Here is a 20,006-nt window from a genome sequence, read left to right as displayed (position 1 = left end):
GCCATAAAAGGCCCAAAAAATTCTCTTTAAGAAAAGTGTTGTGTCCTTGAACTTATATCATGTTAATAATGGAATTCGTTATTGATCTCACCTCTAATAACAGTGAAGGACCTTGTATTTTAGGGTACTGAAATGTCATACCTCTGGTAATAGAGGGACGGATGTTTGCAGCAACATGTGACTGGACATACTACTCTATTTATAACCGCTGAGTGCAAGGCCACAGTCTGACATAAGCAAGGACAGACGGACGTCAGAACTGAAATGTCCCCGCAGACAGAAAGTACAGACACCTTCAAACTGGACCGTTGTCCTTCTGCAACAGGTAGGTCTCTTTTAACGACAGAAACACATTAACATTAATGTACTGTAGCCAAAGGATTAATAATAATATTGTAATAATAATAATATTGTATAAATAATGTAATAGACAAGACCTTCATTGACTTTGATTTAGTGGCAAAAATACTTTTAAGAACTGTGTTGATGAAATACAAACTATAAGGAGTTATTTGAGTTGGCGTTATTTCATGTAAGATCATATTATATGTATGTTTACGTATATTACATTGCATCAATGACCCCCACCAACGATGATTGTTAAGCTAATACTGTATGTTGTGTACTGACATTGGACAGCAGAGTATTTTGGTCTGTTATAGAGCTTGTGACCACAGTTTTCTGGTGTTGCTTTAAAACCTCTAAAGCTTTTTACAAGAACCTTTCTCCTTCTGCACAGCAGTTTCGTGATGACAGCTGATTACAAGCAATGTTGAGCTCCAGACAAATGCATAGTCTATATTAACTTAAATGTGTTGATGGAACTACAACTATAACTTAGCGAGGATGTCAAGGATGTAGGAGGTATGCAAGGATGCTACTCCTTGCATTTCATTATTTCAATTCAATTCAACAACTTGACTAATCCCACAAGTGGCATTTAGTTAAGAGCAGCTAAAAACAACACTCACACAAGCCTACATATGGGCCTATACCCTAGAAAGTAGATAAATAAACAAAAATAAAGATCTCTTCCATTTTCCAGTCAAATTACAGAAAGGATAAAATAATTAGTTTTAAAAACAGGTAAAATATGTTGGCGTCTTGATGGCAACAGAGAAAATTCCCTCTGAAGAACATGATCTTAAGCAGACAAAATGCTTGTTTCTTTATGCACGATTTGTTGATTACAAAGATAATTAAAATCTATTTGTTTCACGTCAACCATTTTAGAGAAGGTTTGACTATTTTCTTCAGTCTGTTTCTGTCTTTAACTGTGACGCTTCGAAACCAGAAGATGAAAGAAAAAGTCATTTTGCATGCAAAATACCTAAATCTGCAACCTTCTAACACTGATCTTTACGTTACTTCTTTTTTCTTTAGATTGAAGAGCATGTGAGGTTAAAAATGGATTATTTAGATCACAGCATGCACATTGCAGAATATGATTGGACAAGCTTCTATGAGGACTGTGAGGAGTGTTGCGTGCTGCAGCCTTCGCTTGCCTACCACGATAACTCGAGCCTAAGTGAATCAGAGGATTCAGACAGTTCAGTCTTCTGCACAAGCCAACAGGAGCCACAGCCAAGCCCTGCTGCAAACTGGCATGACGCTAAAAGCAGCGCTGCAGGATGTTGCATGGAGGAAGAGAACTGCACAGGACAAGATGATCTTACAACAAAAGCTAAACTATGCCTTAATCATCCTGAAGGAACCACCATCCCCACAGCAGAGCACAACACAGAGAAGACAAACGACAACATCACAACCACACTGCAAACTGAGCAACTAAATGTTCAGTCTTCAGATGGAGATGCGCAAATGAAGAGTGACATTCGTGAGCTCAAATCCACACAGGAATCTGACCCACTTCTTTGCAGCCGAACAGAGCTAAATGTGAATGAGTCGCACACTACAGACATGACTGTGAGTGAGGATGTGAGTGGAGGAGCTTTAGGAGGAGCAGAAAAGGAGCGCTGGTTTGTGACAGTGAATGACGGTCCTGCACGACAGCAAGTGTGTGCCGCCTCTGTGAAAAGAAAACGGAGACAAAAAAAAACACGTAAGGACGATCACATGTGGAGACCAGGGCAAGACAAATCACTTAAAAGCAGCCTAAAGTTTGAGACAATGAAAGATAAAAATGAATCTGAGGGTGGAACATACACAGAGCATGTCACACAAGCAAACCAAAACTTGGTACAAAAATCAGGAGGGTATCTCAGTGCGGAAGAAGATCCTGAGAACGTTCAGATGGGAGTCATTTCAGATTTTTCGCTGGAAACGTCTGGGGAAGAAGACAATTTGTCAAAAGAACTGGTGATGTCTCATTCCACCAAAGACAATAACATTGAGCCAACAATAGACAGAACATTGCAAAATACAAGCACCTCAGCATCCACACCCCCCATAGACCTTTTACAGTTTGACAGTGTAGAGTCTGATGCGCTTGAAGATGACGTCAAGTTCTTCTCTACTCACAGTTTTGATTCTGAAAGCTATCTGTCAGCTACTGAATCAGTGGAGGAATTACAACATCTTCTTGTGGAACACCAACAACTGCATAGCTCATCATCTCTGACAGAAAACAACCATCTATTCAATCTGACTGAGAATACCAAAGCAGACAACACGCAGGACAGAGAAGTGCATTCTTGTGCTAGCACTCTCTCATGCAATGTAATAGCTACCAACGCTAAAGGTCATGAAAGCGCTGATGTTCAGCCTACCATGACATTTCCATCTGCTGGCCAAAGTGCTGATAAAATGCCAGATGACAACTCCACATGTGATAACGAAACACACAGCACGCTGCCCCCGAATACACCTGGACTCCAAAAACATGAAGTCAATCTTTCAGCATCTGATTGCTCTTCAGGAGATCAGCTTCTCCCCGTTCCTGATTTAACTGTAACACTCTGCTCTGTGGCCGACAGCCCCGAAACATATGCCGAAGCTGCGGGCCACACTCGACCTGTGTACGCCATTTCTGCTTTTTGGGATGAAATGGAAAAATTGACGATACATGACATTTTGCAGCTCAGGATGGGTAGAAGCACCCCTCCCAGGGAAACACAAGAAACAGTGACACCAAGCGTAGATGATCACAGCTCTTTGATTAACACTGCGGAGTATAATTTGCTTGATGGTGGGCTGATGGATACATCTGACACTGCTGACTCAGACTATTTCACACAGCCTGATGAATCCAAGCCGGATCGCTCCAGCTGTGAATTTTCCACCTCTGATTTTGAAGAAGAGTACTGGCAGTTTCTTGGCGCCAGTAGGAACCCCAGTCCAGACCCTCAAAGCAAAAAACAACAAAGCACAAGTGACTCTCCTTTCTTGGTACAAGAGGAAGAGGACTCCACAGGCTCTGAAGGAAAGGAGGCACCTGTGCCTTTAAAGGACTTTGCAAGTGAATGTTTTGAGGATCAGGACTCAAATGCTTTCATTTCAAGCAAACTTGCATGGCCGAGACAGATAACAAAAAGCAAAAGCATGCGCAACGTGCAAGCTCTCAACACAGAGGATTCATCTTTGCAGTTGCTACTTGGGGATGATGAGAGCTGTCTGTTTCTCAGCAGCTGTCCATCTATGGAGAAAAATGTGGTTTTAAACGCGAGCGACAGCGTTGGAACATACATACGTGCACCTTTTCTGGATGAACATTATCAAGTATCCTTCCCTGAAGTGTTTGAATACTTACTCAAAGAGAATAAAACAAAGAGGTACTTGCAGTGTGTCACTTTCTATGATCCAGAAGACGTCTCATTGGCTCCTGTGTTTGACTACAATCTTTGTACATTCAGGGACGAAATGTTCTTTTCCCTTCATGACTACCAGCGTAGCGATGAGAGACCCATACCCATTTTCTCCTGTCCTCATCCCTGTGTCAGAGAACTCACATTCCCACATCAGAACTATGTTTTCTTGAGTGCAGACTGCGAGGAGGAAGATGACATCTCTCCAATCAGAGTTGTGTCTCGCTCTTTCATCCGGGGCAGTGATTGTGGCGCAGCGGCCACACATGGATTTTATAGCTGGAACAGTTTGATAAGGAAGATTCACTTTCCCGACAAAGGTAGCATCTGGTGCAGAAGATCTGGTGCCTGGGTGTTCCCAGTTGAGGCTGAGAAGATCACCATGAAGAATGCTGATTCAACAATAACAATGCTCACTGAGAGGAGAGTCACTTCAACACCTTCTCAGTTGTTTAGAGAGCTAGCAGTGCAGCAAAGGGTTCTGGAAGCTATACGGACAACAAGTAAGTCTGAGCTCTCTCATACAGTGGACGGAATGTAAAAAAAACATCACACACACCCAAAGCAAAACTACAGTTAAACAAAATGTACTGTATTTGTGCATGTTTATGTGTGTGACAGGACGAGAGGGCATCTTCTCCACACTGAAGCAGTCAGATATGTGTTTGGTCTGCATTGCTTTTGCCTCCTGGGTGTTAAAATCCTCTGATCCAGAAACTGCTGATGCCTGGAAAGCAGGTATGAAACTAACCCTAACCCTTACATTTTATATTCTGCTTTTACAGTCGTTAATCTACTAGTTTAAAACTAAAATACAAACATTAAATGCCCTGAAAACAAATTCTCTCCATCAGCTTCTTCCTGAAAGGTGATGTCACGTACACTCACCTAAAGGATTATTAGGAACACCTGTTCAATTTCTCATTAATGCAATTATCTAATCAACCAATCACATGGCAGTTGCTTCAATGCATTTAGGGGTGTGGTCCTGGTCAAGACAATCTCCTGAACTCCAAACTGAATGTCAGAATGGGAAAGAAAGGTGATTCAAGCAATTTTGAGCGTGGCATGGTTGTGGTCGTGGTGGTAGGCCAGCAATGGTCGTGGCAGAATTTGGCGTAAACAGAATGAGAACATGGATCCATCATGCTTGTTACCACTGTGCAGGCTGGTGGTGGTGGTGTAATTGTGTGGGGGATGTTTTCTTGGCACACTTTAGGCCCCTTTGTGCCAATTGGGCATCGTTTAAATGCCACGGCCTACCTGAGCATTGTTTCTGACCATGTCCATCCCTTTATGGCCACCATGTACCCATCCTCTGATGGCTACTTCCAGCAGGATAATGCACCATGTCACAAAGCTCAAATCATTTCAAATTGGTTTCAAATTGGTTCATGACAATGAGTTCACTGTACTAAAATGGCCCCCACAGTCACCAGATCTCAACCCAATAGAGCATCTTTGGGATGTGGTGGAACAGGAGCTTCGTGCCCTGGATGTGCATCCCACAAATCTCCATCAACTGCAAGATGCTATCCTATCAACATGGGCCAACATTTCTAAAGAATGTTTTCTGCACCTTGTTGAATCAATGCCACGTAGAATTAAGGCGGTTCTGAAGGCGAAAGGGGGTCAAACACAGTATTAGTATGGTGTTCCTAATAATCCTTTAGGTGAGTGTATTTCTGTGCACCAATCAGAGATTAGCAACACTGTATCAAAAATACAGTGTTTTCTGAGCTGAGGTTTTGAGTGTTACATAACTATGGATAGTAAGTGTTAATGGGAAATATATATTTTAAACCACATTTCCAGGGGCTTAAATTTCATTGAACATGAAAAGTACTGTATAACTTGGTGACTTGACATCCAATTCTTCAAAGTAACCTTTATTGAAATCCTGTTCAGCTCTGCTAGCAAATGTGAGTGCACTGTCGGCTATCCAGTACCTGCGGCAGTATGTGAAGAAGAAGAATCCTTCTTAAGATGATCCCTGATATGTGTAGGCCTACACACAAGAGAGAAGAGAAAAGTCATTTCCAAACTTTTTCATTTGGGTCCATCCATAAAATGCTTTGGGTTCTAATACAGCATGTAAAGGTAGGCATGAGCAAACTAATGTTTTAAGTTCTTTTCAAGCTGAAGCTAGTTGTACATTTTTAGTGAAAGGAAGTTAGTCTGGTGATATTCTACGTTTAATTCCATGAAAGCTAACAATGAATTGATCCTAATAAGTATTGTCTGTGTAACTAAAGCCTGACATTGCTTATTCCTCTCTGACAGAGACCTCCATTGTTGTCCAAAAACATCTTACATTACAATTAATATTGACATGACTAGCAGGTAGGGTGCTGAATATAGTTCACAAAAAATGCAATTTCAAGACTTAAGATCAAGATTCAAAGATTTGTTGGTCCCATACATCATATTTTCAATATGTGCAGTGAAATGTGGGGGTGGTATAAGCTACTCTTTAGCTTCTACTCTTTTCGCGGATGTGCTAAAAGGCAATAAAAATAGAGAATAAAAAATAATTATTGGACACAGACTACATAATAAAGAAAGACACGCTAAGACAGATATTATGGTTACATTTGCTAAAAACTAGTGCCTAGTTGTTTGAGAAAATTATTTAGCTTTTTTATTTATTCATTTTCGTCAGTATATTTGAGTATAATGCAACGCTACCAAGCCACAGCCAAGAGACGTGCGCGGCAAAGTGTGTCTTGAGGTGCACGTCAGGCGATGGCGTAGACGCAGAGGTCTGCAGGGGTACGCTGTTGATTCGACGCAGAAGCATAAAACGGCCTCAAGCTAGGCTGCACATCAGGCTACGCCGTAGGGTCCAGTATGGAAAGCCAAACAGTCCAAATACACGTGATTTCTCATTTCTCTTTGGACTGTTTGGCTTTTCATAGTCCAGCCTAGGTTTTTGTCTTCACGTACTTATTCACGTAGCAACGACGTAGATTTTAAGCAGAAGTATAAAACGGCCTTAGTTTTAGCGTCTCCTTTATTTCTTGCGCAAGACGTGAACGTATGTGTCAAGCCAGGCAGGTAATCACATACAGGAAGACCACAGTGCAGACGCAACACACACACACACACACACACACACACACACACACACACACACACACACCACACACACACACACACACACACACACACACCACCACACACACACACCACACACACACACACACACACACACACACACACACACACCACTCTTTTCCCCACTCATCCGGTCCGTTCAGTTCTGGGTAAACTGAGGTTGGTATGTGGACCATTATGTAAACACAGAAGCTCATACTTCTTGTTGGAAAAAAAGGTTCAGTACTGACTGCATGAGCTGTGCATGATGGGTAAGCGTAGTCTACAGCGGTTCCCAAACGTTTTGGCTTTGTTCAGCTTTAAAACAAAGTCACATGTACTTGTTACCTTTCATCATGCTGCACAAGTCGTGTTAGCTCAGAAGGATTTTCTACTTTTAGACCATTTCATTTGAATAATTCCATACATGTAGACAAATACAAATAGAGGGAAAACTATACAGCCTTAAACTACACAGAGAATTTATTGTAACTGTGTAGTAGTTTTATTTTTATTTTTAATCCTACTCTGGTAATCAACTCACAATGCCTTAGATTAACAGGATGGGAACCACTGATCTAAAATACTTTGTAGTGAAAAGGCCAGGCTATCTGCTAAGATCCATCACATCCTGAGTTGGAATAACATTTAAGCTTTAAAAATAGCTAATGGTTATGTATTTGCCTACAATATACATATGCAAAATATAATTGACATATCCATTCTCAGATGCTTGTATGAATTACCCCTAACTATTCTGCTGTTGCCACTGTCACATTTTGTGTAAAGATCTACAAGCAACACTTCATATCTCTTGTCAAACAAGACTGGGTACATATGATTTTACATAAATATCAGAATTTTGTGCAATAAAGGGATTTAATGCAATAAAACCATAAATACACTCCTCTCTGTCCAAGTTGATGTGTGCAAGAAAAACAGCACTAATAGGATACTGTTATTTTCACAGTATAAACCCACTGTTGCCAGTTTATTTGGTACACCTAGGCTTACACTAATGCAGTCTAATACATTGCATTATGCAGAGAGGTTTACCTGGTAGTTAGCCCTTTTCGATATATAACAGGGTGGACAAAATAACAGCACCGTCAGTATACCACAGGCTGTTGGTACAGAGGAACTCCCATGTGCAAAGAGAATGTCATTGCAGAATTATTTATTGAAATAAATATGCAATGGATACACTTTCATATTATGTCACATAAATATTGAATTTAGAGGCAGTTCTTTTAAAAATTCCATCGAAATGCTTAAGATTTAATTTTCTCCAATTTAGTTACTCTGATCAAAATGTTGTAAATACATCATTATAATAAAACTGTCTGTCTGTAGCAACAGATCATGGTCCAATTAATAATAATAATCTCTCCTTATAATACCATATACTGTTTTAGCTTATGATTTACTGCTATCGTGCTGAATCAAGGGTCAAGTGTTCACATCTACTGCTATATCAATAGTACTTATTCATATAGAACATTGTAAACATGTAATATTTACAATCTCAAAAATGAGCGAATAAAAGCTTCGGTTATACTGTGAAAAGATATCTTGATATATAAAACTTTAGGATTTAGACAAATATTTAGCAGATTTAAGAGTGAAACCAACCTCTAATATGCTTTCAAAGTCTAAACACCACAATGCAACTTTCTATTCTAGTTTTGTGAAAAAGGAAAGCTGAGTCATGCTAGGTCATTACAATCATTCAAACACAAATTTAAATGTCATTCTGTACAAGGAAATCATTTAGAAATTATAGATAGGTATTTAAACTTAACACCAAAGTCAGACTGTTTTCATATCTTTTATAAGAGCTATATTTTAGCAAATTCTCATCACTGCATATGAAACAGTTTTACAGTTTGTTAGAGAAAATCTGTCTCTTTAAATCACACATGAATGGGTGAGATTGTTCATTATGTTGATAACAAAACCAGTATAAAGTCTAAAGGACTTTTACAGTCCCATTAAGTGCTGACCAGGAATGCACATAAAGAGCCACAAAGATTATTCTAAAATATATATATAAAAAAAAAAAAAATGGACTGACATTTTTTCTTACAGTCTTAAAAGTACAGTATTCTATTGGGTGTGAGTATAGGATTTCAGGGCATGCACCACCTGGCACTCAAGATGGCTTGTCACCTTCTTTCTTCAGACGGCTTTTAGAAAACAGAAACAAAGAAACAAGGTAAACACTTTTGCAGTGAGCAATGAAGAATCATGTCGATAATTTTGGCTCCATGGTGGAGAAAATGTTAACAACCAATGCACAAATACAAAGGCATTTTTCATAACATGAAGTCCCATTAAGCTGCATAGCTATGATAATAATGTGATGCTTTTTAATCACTGAAAGATCCTATTTTCTTCTCTTTTTAGTGTAAGATAGGACATTGAAAAGCCTCACCTGTAATAATCTTCCTGACTTGGGAGAGGGCCCCCATGCATGTGATGCCCATGCAGCCACTGCTGCTCCATAGCCATCCTCTGCAGCTCTGCAGACTGAGCATGCATGGCCTGGAGCTGATGAGCAGCTGACTGGGGAATATGGCCCTGCAGCTCTCGTTGATATGCAGCTCCTATGGAAGACGCATAAAAAGACCAAATTGGAAGAGATGGACTCAGAAAAGATTCAAGTGGTAGGTTGTGGGTTGAGATTACGAACCAAACAGTGGGTGACGCAGCATCTCATGATCCTGAGGAAGATCGCTGAGTAAAGCATTGGGAATCGGGCCGCCGGGGAAGGGGAACCTAGCAAAACGTGGTCCTGTTCCCAGGGGGTCTAGGGGATGAGGACCTGAACCTGGATGAAGAAATAAAATAATACCGTAAATGAAGGTTAACTTCACCCAACCGGACGTTAATTAACTTAGCAAAACTCATGAGTCAATAAGTCCAAACTCACCTTGACCGAGCAGATCCTGTTGGTGCAGGTGGAGGTGGGAGTGAATATGAGAGTGCTGGTGATGATGTGGCGTCACATTGAGCATCTGCAGCCTGGCAGCAGGGTCGGCCCCCACAGATGCCATTCTCTCTGCGTGAAGCCGCTCTGCAGTGAGTCGCTCTGCGTAACTCAGCTCCGGGCGCAGCTGAGGTCCTGCCAGCGCCATCCTCTCTCGCTCCAGGTGGTGCAACCCAGGATGAAAGGGTGCAAAGTGGTGGGGAGGCCCGGGTATGTGGGGAAGACCGATTGCCCCGTGTCTGGCAAAGTGCTCCATGGGGTTGGCTGATTGGTGTAAAGTTTCCATGTCTTGGGGCTTGACCTCAAAGCCCGGCTTCATCCTCTCGCGGAGCTCCCTCTCTCTGAGGTTTCGGAGCTCGCGCTCTCTGAGGCTGGGTTCAGCGTTGTACAGGCCAGACATGTGGTAGGCCAGCAAGGGGTCGCCAGGGCTCAGTGACACATAGAAAGGGTGGTTGCGGTTGTTGGGCGACATGACATGAGGTCGGGCATATTCACTCAGGGTGCGCAGAGCAGGTGTATCAGGGCCAATATATGGGGGCACAGCGGCTACAGTGGTGGGCGGCTGCTCAAAGGAGGGGCGGCCGTGGCCCTGAACCGTCATCTGAACATCACTCATGCGACTGTCATGGGACGAACTGGAGGCTCTCTGTAAGCAAAGAACGCGTGACATAAGTCAGGTAAAAACACAATACATGTTTTGTCACAAAGAAGATATTAAAAAAGGAATGATTGGACTGTTGCACTCACAGCATTTCGGTCTGCCTCCCTTTCTCTCTCTCTCTCTCTGTCTTTTTCCCTTTCACGTTCTTGTCGAGCACTAAGCTCCATCTCTCTCCTGGACTTTTCCACAGCGTCTTCCCTTTTCTTGGCCAGCTTGGAGGCAGAAAGTGGAGTAAAGAACAGGTCTGTTCTGGCACAGGAGTTGTAACCACGATCCAAGTGTTTGATAAACCTGAAAGAAATAACAGATGTACATTTTCTTTTGAGTATGACTAATAAACCTTCACACATAATCGCAACATCATTCATTTAAAAAGGTAGTTTTGGAAACAATTCCTGTCAGTTATAATGAAGGAGAGATAATGAGGTCTGGGAATCAATTAACTCAGCAAGAACTGCCTTTACAAAAGTAATAATAGTTAACGGGAAAAAAACCAGCAATCAGACAATTCCAGAGTTTAACTGTATATGTGAACCGCTTATTTGTAAAGGAAAACAAAAGCAACAATACTTAACATGACTACTTCTCTATAAAAGTGGGCGCTCCAAGTAATGAAGCTACAGAAAATTACAAGACTCTACAGTCCATTTCAGCTTAATAAAACTTTCGTTTTTCAGCTCCTTGTTTTAGATTTCCGGACTGCAACTCAATTATTTTAATTCTCTCTCGCCGTTGTGATCAGCAGCAGGCAGCTATTTTCAGCAGAAATGACTCCAAAGCCCAAGACAAGACAGTGAGCAACTAGCTGGTGAACATACATTTTCCTTAGGAAGTGGTGGAGACCAAACCAGTACTACAACGAATATTTGACTTCCATTTGTCACATTGGCTTCAAATGAAGGTTAGTGTTGCTCTTCATCTGTTGGATGCTGCTAGAAATAGGCAACGGTCTGCTTGTGTGTTGACAGCTTTTTTCGACTGCCACCAAGTTCTTAGTTATTGCAGGTTTTATGGATTTTGTTTGAAACGTCTGGTTGTCTTACTATTTGGTAGAATAGGTGTATTCTTTAAATTGTGCATTTGATACGCACACATGTAATAAAATTAAATAAAACAAAGAGGCATCATTATTTAAACACTGTGGTATAGCGTTTTTCACAACAATACATAGGAATCTGAAAACCTTCCAATTTTTACAAGATGAGCCAAACACTTATTTTTTGTGAATTTCCTAAAAAATACTGTTTCCAACATACCGTGCAGACTGGCTGGCATGGCTTGCCATGTTGACAATGGTGGGCTCTGGCGAGGGGCTCCGAGGTGGAGAAGGAGGGCTTTCAGCCTCTTCTATCTCATCAAATGGCTCTTCTTTAATCTGAATGTGTGATCCAACTGCTGCAGTGCTCTGTGAGGGTCTTGGAGGAAGAGGTGGGAATGAAGGCTGGAGGCTCGGGACAGGACCAATAGCAGAAGATGTTACAGAGTTGAGAGGGTGTGAGGCTGGTGGGTGAGAGGAAGTCATGCTTTTTCCAGGGTGGGTCTGCACCTGAGAGATCACTGGAAGCTGGGTAGGAAGCGACTGCATTGGCAAAGGCTGTGGCATGAGCTGAAGAGGAGGAGGGGGGGCACCTGGAGGATGCTGGTTGGGCAGAGAATTGAGTGGCTTTAGAGCAGGGGGAGGGGGGAGATTGGAGGGCATCTGAGGGAAAGGTGTAGCAGACTGGTGTGGCATCTGTTTGTGTGAAGGTGGAATTGGAGTGGTGGGAGGAGGCTTGATTTGTGTGCCAGACAGAGGAGGTTGGGGGAGCTGAGACTCCCTAAAGAAAGGAGGGGGTCGCTGGGGGGCCTGAGGTGACGGGCCATGAGGCTGCAGAGACTGTGCAGAGTTGAGAGCAGGTGGGACCTGAAATGCTGGAGAAAGAGGAGAATCCTGAGCCAGTGCTGAAGGAAGAGGTGGTAGACCAGAATGAGAGTGAGAGGCGGGCTGTGGTTGGCTGTTTGGGCCTTCTGTGGAAGCTGACTGACCAGGAGCTGGCTGAGGTGAGTCCTGAAAAGGAGGAGGGGGGCTCTGAGCAGGATCAACTGGGTGGGTGCTTTGCATTGGCTGAAGTGTGATGGGATGGCCCTGAGATGGGAGGGCCTGAGGGACTGGTGCGTCAGCCAACACAGCAGCAACAGGCTCTGATGGGCCACCGTTCGGCTGGGCAGATGAGTCAGAGTCGCTTTCGTTGCCCTGCTGAGGGCTGGGAATGCTGGGAGAGGAGCTGCGGTTGTCCTGATCGATGTCTTTGGTGTCACTGCTGCCATCGTCCTGAGCACTGCGGCTTTCTGAAGAGCTTTCCTCCTCAACCTCGGCCTCTCCCTCTGATCGCAAGCCTCGTGGATCCTGGAGGAACAATCAAACAAATGATGTACCCAATTCACACCGAGCAATATATGATTACTATTTGAGAGAGAGAGGTGTTGGTAATAAGAGCAGAGAATAAATTAGCAGTAAAGTTGTCAAAGTGGTAACAAATGTACAATTTATGTTTCAGTTTGTCTATTAATACATTTTGTATATTCTCAGGACCAAGTAAAGTTCCCGTGTCTTGCTTCCCAACTGCTTGGTAAAGTGGAGCTGGTTAGCCATGCTTCCCACCTCAGCCTAGAAGCTGAAGCAGGAACGGTTAATACCAACTTTGTGTTTCTCTGTTGTATATTAACTTTTAAAAATAAAATTAAGCCTCCTTCTACATTAACTAACTGTCTTGAACCACCTTTTTATTAGATTAGGTCAGCCTGGGTGGCTTTGGGGTAGCGGGGGGTCAGCCCTCAACCACAAAGATTGGGGGTTTGATCCCATGCCCCTCCGGCATGTGTCAAAGTGTCCCTAAGCGAGACACTGCACCCCAAGTTGCTCCCAGGACACTGTATGTAGCATCCACTGTTCCTAATGTTCAGGATGGATTAATGGAGAGAATTTGTTTCACTACCTTGTACTGTACGATTGGATGTGACAACTAATAAAAATAATTGTCAACATCGATTTAGGTCTAGTTGCAAAGCCAAACAACAGCACCGCTGCATCGCATAAACTGAACAGAAAAAGACAATAGAATTGTTAAATCACAATCTATCGTCACACTTTGGAACTCATTGCAGAATTTTTTACGTATGACGTTTACTGCTACTGGTGCACAAAATGGCCCCTTCGGAGAAGTGTTTACCCAAATGATATTTGACAAAGTGTTCCATCTCACCTGTGTCTTCGGCCTTTTAGGTGTAACTTTTTCAGGCTCGTCATGCTCCTGAGCAGGACTCTCCCGTACACGTTTTGTCGTCTTTTGTGACGTTACCTCCTCTTTTACCTTCTGTGGACACAACATGATTTACACATTGGTGTTAATTACTGACAGAAAACAATGATGCTGACTGACACAAAACCTCAACGGGAGATATTCAACAAACATCTATGGCTGCAGCAGTATTAAATGTGTCCTCAAGGGCCACATTGTTTAAATCACTTACATACAATGTGCATGTATAATTTCCATTACATGTAGGTTTGGACTAACTTACCTTTCATCAACTCAACGGCTGAATTCTTTGAAGAGTTCCTCGACAGAATAATATGCAAACAATCCGGCTGGTCTGATAAGATCATGTCATACAGGTCCAGCATATGAACGTGTGTAGATTATGTTTACCTTGTTTGTCTTCTTGCTGGATTCATTCTTATTATCTGTGGATGACGATCTCAGAGAATTAGAAGTTGCTCCACATAGAGACGGCATACTGGACTGCTGATCCTCACTGGTGGGGGATCCTGTGAGCCTCCTGTGGCCACTTCTTAAAGTTGACAGCTGCTTTAAAGAAAAGAAAAAAATCAATAGTTTATTTTGGTAAAACACATGCAGGAAAGACATGTTTCACAGTAAGTAAAACCATTGGATGGATTCAATAGGTTGTGAAATCTATTTTATATATAAAGGACATTTTAACTACAATTTCTTTTGAATGTTCAAAAATGATGTGATTGATCTGCTAGCCTCAGGCTTACAGGTGCTCTGCTTCGCCGTGTCCTCATGCCATGTTTGCTGTTCACCTCTTCTTCCTCTTTAACAGGTTTAAACATGAATGGAGCGCCTGCAGATTTTGGAGCTGGCGGCAGACATCCATGTTTGTTTTCATATGTGCGACAAGTCGTGCATAGCAACGGGTTGTCTCTACGCCCCTGGTGCCAATCCTTAGAACCTGTTTCGGAATAAAATGCTTTAGGCAATCGTTTCACAAACCGTTTAAAGCATTATCATGTATGTAATAAAAATAGAGAGAGAGTTTGATTAATCACATATAAAGACATGTACTCACTTGTTGTACCACAGTGGCTGCAGCTCTTGACTTCCTGTTCACTATCTTCACTATCAAGATCATCCTCACTGGCAGAACTCGCATCCACTGCAAAGGAGAAGATCAGCTTCAATGAAGACGTCCTGTTCATTTGTGACGGCACAGCTGTGAAGATCGACATGAATAGGGGAAAGAAAAAACTGGAACACTACGTGTTCACCTGAATAATTCCGCGATGGGGTTACAGGAACTGTCGCAGAGCGAGTCTTTGCTTTGCGAGAGGACGGCTGTCGTCGTTGCTGTCGATAAGCTCTGGTTCCTGCAGCCTCGGGAGTTTTCTTCCAGTGGTAATAGAAAGTGATCAGCTCCCCCTGATGAGAAGAACACAGGACGTTTAGGAACAATCCAAGTTATGTTTCTTAAAAAATGTATAGCTACACTGAAATCACGGCATGCATGACAAATTGTTCTGTAAGCAAAAACATAGTGTTCAATTACAGTCTTTTTGGTGGGCAGAAAGTCTTTCCGGATGCGGAAGAAATTCTTTCCATACTGTCTCAGGCCTTTGATGAAGCGTTTCTGTTGGTGAAAAAAGAGGGAAGGGTGGTGGTGGATAAAACTAAATGATATACAGCTGCGAAACAAAAGGCTCCTGTATAGGTAATGTTAATATTGTAATATATAAATGAGTGTATGAATATAAATTTAATAAACATATATGTCTGACACTGTTATATATATCAAAGTACTAGACTGATTTTCCATTCAAAACTAAGGTAGCGGTTTAAAAAAACACTATTTTACTGCTGGCTGAGTGAAAAAAAGTTAAATAAACTGCCAATTTCTGAAAAGAGAACTTGTATATTACACTCAATGCATTGTTAAACATGCTAACTATTAACAGTTTACATCATTTTCATCACCACTACTAGCTAAAGGTGTCTTACCACATCCTCCTCCGACCAGCATTTCTCAATAAGCTTCGGCAGAGGCTTCTTAACCAGACGCTGGAGAGCTTTTGCTGCATCATAATGACTTGCATGTAGCTAGGATTGATGAAAACATAGATGTTTGTAAATCTGCAATGCCATATTTTGGGTCTTTGAATTTACTGGATTCTGATAAATATAATTCAAGTTGTTTTCCACACCATGTTGAGTGCGTTGAGTGTGGTATCATCACGGGAGGCTGCTAAACATCCATCCTCTGTGGATCCACCATCACACATCCCTGCAAATGCTGCCATGCTCCTTGAAAAATAAAAGGTGAAAAAGATATTGAGGGTGCATTTTTACACTTTCCTAGTTTCATATTTAGCAGGACTCCAAGGAATGATTCTGAAATGCTTAAGAGTACAGGTGAACAGTGTTTCTCTTAATCCCTTCCCCCAACTAAAGTAGTTAGTTGCAAGGCTTCAAATGAATCAGGTAAATAGAAAAAGTAGACTATAGGCAGGCTGCATTCACACTGGCATTCACATAACCAGACCAAGACTGGTTTTGTTTTGCAAGTACTTCCCCATATGTGACACTTTTATAATTACCCTTGTCAAAAGGTTTGTAAATAATACGGTTATTTTATTTATTTTTTTATTGTAATAATGCCCCATTTATCTACCATTAGTACTGGTTTGAGATATAGTGAAGTAGTATTTGTTTATAGATATGTAACATAGTACATATACACCGTAAGGGCTATTCAGTAAAGCATTAAATAGCATCTGCATCTTGTTGTTCAGTAAGGACATGGCTGCAGGTTAATTATTGTTTTTGTTCCCTTTTGCAAAGGTGCCAGCTTTGTACAAAACTCACAACTGACCAGGTTCACCTAAGTACCAGTGATATTAAGCAGTATAGTGCAGATGCTGACCTGGCAGCTCTGAGGTACATGAGAAGGTCACAGTCATTGACCCCAGGCATCCACATCAGTTCCTCACTCTCTGTCTGAGTCTGTAAACCAGGAGCAGACCGCAGCTGCAACTCTGGTAGTTTGGCCTGTAGTGAAACCACAGAATTGACAAAAACAGCAACCAACACTTATTAGACCACCTTAAGAACAGCAACTGAAAGTCCTGCCAAAATTAATGTTTTTGAACGGAGAATTACAGGGCACAAATTCAGGCACTTTAGAAAACATAAATTTACATTTTAAGAGTAATTCAAATGTCAAAAATTTATATTATTACCATGTGTAATTCAAGTATTTAATAGAAAAAGGATTTGTTATAATCAAATAGACTTTTGCTGGGGTTCGGTACCAGCTAGAATCAGTTTCACATAAGATATTTATTCATTTATTCAAGGAAAGGCCCATTAATTAAAATACCATACATACTGATTGACATGCAAACAAAGCAAACAGAACAGACAGGTCTGACTAGTTTTTTAATAATAATAATAATAATAATAATAATAATAATAATAATTGGACCTAACGTTACATTCTGCAGGTACACATACTCTAATATTGTCATCTTACAAATGTTGATTATCAAACTATTTATTTACCTCTCCCCAACAAGTAATAAAAGATTTTAACTTTTGGATATAGAAGTGTATTAATAATTTCAAAACTTAAATGTCATTCAAATGCCAAATAATATTGCAATAGGGTGTACCTGATGACTTGGTCCCACTCTTATCTCGCCCTGTGTGCTGTTCAGGCTCCTGAAACAAAAATGTTCATCATGTGCATTAATATTAATTTTCAACCAACAGTCTTGACATTGGCAAAGTGTTAAGAATAAAGGAAGAGTAAATGTAATTGTGTTGCAATTCATTCAGTCTGCTATGACCTGTTGATTAGCGGGTCGCTAACGCTGTAACGTTACAGATAATTATGTACACAGACGTATGATCAATATGTCCGGCTTTAACTTGGCTGTCAGAGCAGCTTGCCTTCTACTGCACACAGTGATTTCAGCAGCAGAATACCATCCCGCCCCTCCATCACTGTGAACCAATCTCAGCTGTGACCTGCGACGTTTCCTTATATCATATGAATGAAACCCGACGCTAGAACCGTGGAAGACTGTCAATCAGTCATCCTAAGCTGCTAATATTTACGGTCACCATTACAAGAACAGTGTGTGCTACTTTGGAGATCCTAAGAGGTTGACAGTAGCTGTCTGCCTCCGTCTCCTGGTTAACTGTAAGCTAAAGTATGGATTCGATAATGAATATAAATGTTAGCATGCACAACATGCCATTGACATACATAACGTTAGCTACGTATAGCGACAACGACCCATGTCAATACACGCCAAGCCCAAAGGAAATAACAGCTGATTTATTCAACGACGTATATGGTTAATCTGCATTAGTGGCATTATTTAAAACAATAGCTGCAGGAATAACTGTTAGCTATATCAAAGCAATCAAAAAACATTCTTCAGCAGGAGCTGCTAGCTGCTAACGAGACAGTAACATTACGCTGTTTTTTGGTTAGCTTGTTAGCCAGATACGAACTTCGTGACCACTGACACGCCGACTATTTCATACAAACGGCTCTTAAAGTAACGCTACAAAACACCGAGACATATGTAATACATAACAACTAAAATATAAATGCAAATGGTAAGTTAATCAAGTTACCTCCGCGGACTGAACAGGTCGTCCATGTCGAAGGATGTTTGGATGTGGCTTGTTGACACTACGCAGCACAGTGGGCGATACACACAAAAACTATGCGAATCCCCCATTACATGGCTATTCAAAATGGAGGCGGTATAGTGGAGGGGAGGGAGTCGGTCTATTTTCTTTCCCAGTGCAATGACCTCAGCAGCCACAGCTATTAGCTAGCCTTCAAAGTTGTCTCGGTGTACATAACTGAGCATGTGCCGCGGATCGGCAGCAGGAGCCACTGGGGCTACTCACCAGCTGCTGCACAGGCCTCCATGAATCAAACATCGTAGCATACTGCGTGAACTGCTGTGGTTATTAAACATTATGTAAGACATTAACCTCCCAGCCGCAGAAACCGTTCTGTTAACGGAAGGCTGTGGCTTGTCAAAAACCACTGATTAATAATTTAATATACTGTCAGTTTTGTCAAGTTTACAGCTATCTGGTTTTGAGATTATTCAATACAAAAAGTAAACATCACTAATTTATCTTCACACACACACACACACACACACACATATACATATACATATATATACATAAATATATATACACACACATATATATACATATAAATACACACACATATATACATAAATATATATACACACACATATATATACATATAAATACACACACATATATAAATACACACATATATATATACACATATATATACACACAAATATATATACATACATACACATGTATATACATACACACACATTATATATATATATATATATTAATATATATATACACACACACATATATATATATATATATTATATATATATATATATATATATATTATATACATGTGTACATATATACACACACCTAAATCAAAAAAAACATTGATTTGGAAATAAGTAATTTGACTTAATTGCATGACATAAGTATCTGATACATCAGAAAAGCTGAACTTAATATTTGGTACAGAAACCTTTGTTTGCAATTACAGAGATCATACATTTCCTGTAGTTCTTGACCAGGTTTGCACACTGCAGCAGGGATTTTGGCCCACTCCTCCTTACAGACCTTCTCCAGATCCTTCAGGTTTCGGGGCTGTCGCTGGACAATACGGACTTTCAACTCCCTCCGAAGATTTTCTATTGGGTTCAGGTCTGGAGACCGGCTAGGCCACTCCAGGACCTTGAGATGTTTCTTACAAAGCAACTCCTTAGTTGCCATGGCTGTGTGTTTTAGGTCTTTGTCATGCTGGAAGACCTAACCACAACCCATCTTCAATCCTCATACTGAGGGAAGGAGGTTGTTGGCCAAGATCTTGCGATACATGGCCCCATCCATCCTCTCCTTAATACGGTGCAGTCGTACTGTCCCCTTTGCAGAAAAACATCCCCAAAGAATGAAGCACTTCCATGCTTTACGGTTGGGATGGTGTTCTTGGGGTTGTACTCATCCTCCCTCTTCCTCCAAACACAGCGAGTGGTTTAGACCAAAAAGATCTATTTTTTGTCTCATTAGACCACAAGACCTTCTCCCATTCTTCCTCTGGATCATCCAGATGGTCCTTTGCA

General features: G+C 41.2%; 2 protein-coding genes across 5 annotated transcripts; one reads left to right on the top strand and one right to left on the bottom strand.

Moving 5' to 3' along the window:
- Positions 1 to 221: 221 nt before the first annotated feature.
- perm1b (PPARGC1 and ESRR induced regulator, muscle 1b) lies at positions 222 to 6,605 on the top strand. Its single transcript, XM_032513943.1, has 4 exons — positions 222 to 325; positions 1,384 to 4,267; positions 4,386 to 4,502; positions 5,673 to 6,605. Exons 2-4 carry the CDS (start codon positions 1,408 to 1,410, stop codon positions 5,747 to 5,749), a joined length of 3,054 nt encoding a protein of 1,017 aa, XP_032369834.1. The 5' UTR covers positions 222 to 325; positions 1,384 to 1,407; the 3' UTR covers positions 5,750 to 6,605.
- Positions 6,606 to 7,818: 1,213 nt separating this feature from the next.
- Positions 7,819 to 18,794, bottom strand: rereb (arginine-glutamic acid dipeptide (RE) repeats b). Of its 4 annotated transcripts, none has more exons than XM_032513940.1 (17): positions 18,436 to 18,794; positions 17,460 to 17,508; positions 16,712 to 16,836; positions 15,993 to 16,092; positions 15,790 to 15,888; positions 15,341 to 15,421; positions 15,063 to 15,213; positions 14,864 to 14,950; positions 14,553 to 14,764; positions 14,200 to 14,355; positions 13,753 to 13,863; positions 11,767 to 12,896; positions 10,597 to 10,801; positions 9,793 to 10,495; positions 9,553 to 9,690; positions 9,295 to 9,466; positions 7,819 to 9,046 (listed from the first exon to the last, which is right to left on the bottom strand). In XM_032513940.1, the coding sequence occupies exons 1-17, from the start codon at positions 18,540 to 18,542 to the stop codon at positions 9,013 to 9,015; spliced, it is 3,660 nt and encodes a 1,219-aa protein (XP_032369831.1). In that variant the 5' UTR covers positions 18,543 to 18,794; the 3' UTR covers positions 7,819 to 9,012. The 4 variants fall into 4 exon arrangements, with proteins under 4 accessions (XP_032369831.1, XP_032369830.1, XP_032369832.1 ...); XM_032513939.1 differs by having other exon boundaries at positions 14,200 to 14,358; positions 18,436 to 18,793; XM_032513941.1 differs by having other exon boundaries at positions 14,200 to 14,358; positions 14,553 to 14,746; positions 18,436 to 18,792.
- Between the last annotated feature and the right edge of the window lie 1,212 nt (positions 18,795 to 20,006).

The sequence above is a fragment of the Etheostoma spectabile genome, chromosome 4, assembly GCF_008692095.1.
Source record: "Etheostoma spectabile isolate EspeVRDwgs_2016 chromosome 4, UIUC_Espe_1.0, whole genome shotgun sequence".
Classification (NCBI taxonomy): domain Eukaryota; kingdom Metazoa; phylum Chordata; class Actinopteri; order Perciformes; family Percidae; genus Etheostoma; species Etheostoma spectabile.
The sequence above is the reverse complement of the archived record's forward strand: the minus strand, read 5'-3'. Positions and strand labels throughout refer to the sequence as shown.

What these genes read in the sequence shown, in the direction of transcription:
- perm1b (XM_032513943.1), top strand. Translation starts at nt 1,408, where the DNA reads ATGGATTATTTAGATCACAGCATGCACATTGCAGAATATGATTGGACA. An exon ending in GGAAGCTATACGGACAACAA is followed by an intron (nt 4,268 to 4,385) that starts GTAAGTCTGAGC and finishes TGTGTGTGACAG; the next exon opens with GACGAGAGGGCATCTTCTCC. An exon ending in TGCTGATGCCTGGAAAGCAG is followed by an intron (nt 4,503 to 5,672) that starts GTATGAAACTAA and finishes AATCCTGTTCAG; the next exon opens with CTCTGCTAGCAAATGTGAGT.
- rereb (XM_032513939.1), bottom strand. Translation starts at nt 18,542, where the DNA reads ATGGGGGATTCGCATAGTTTTTGTGTGTATCGCCCACTGTGCTGCGTA. An exon ending in CCAGCAAGAAGACAAACAAG is followed by an intron (nt 13,864 to 14,199) that starts GTAAACATAATC and finishes TTGTGTCCACAG; the next exon opens with AAGGTAAAAGAGGAGGTAAC. An exon ending in CTAAAAGGCCGAAGACACAG is followed by an intron (nt 12,897 to 13,752) that starts GTGAGATGGAAC and finishes TTGTTCCTCCAG; the next exon opens with GATCCACGAGGCTTGCGATC.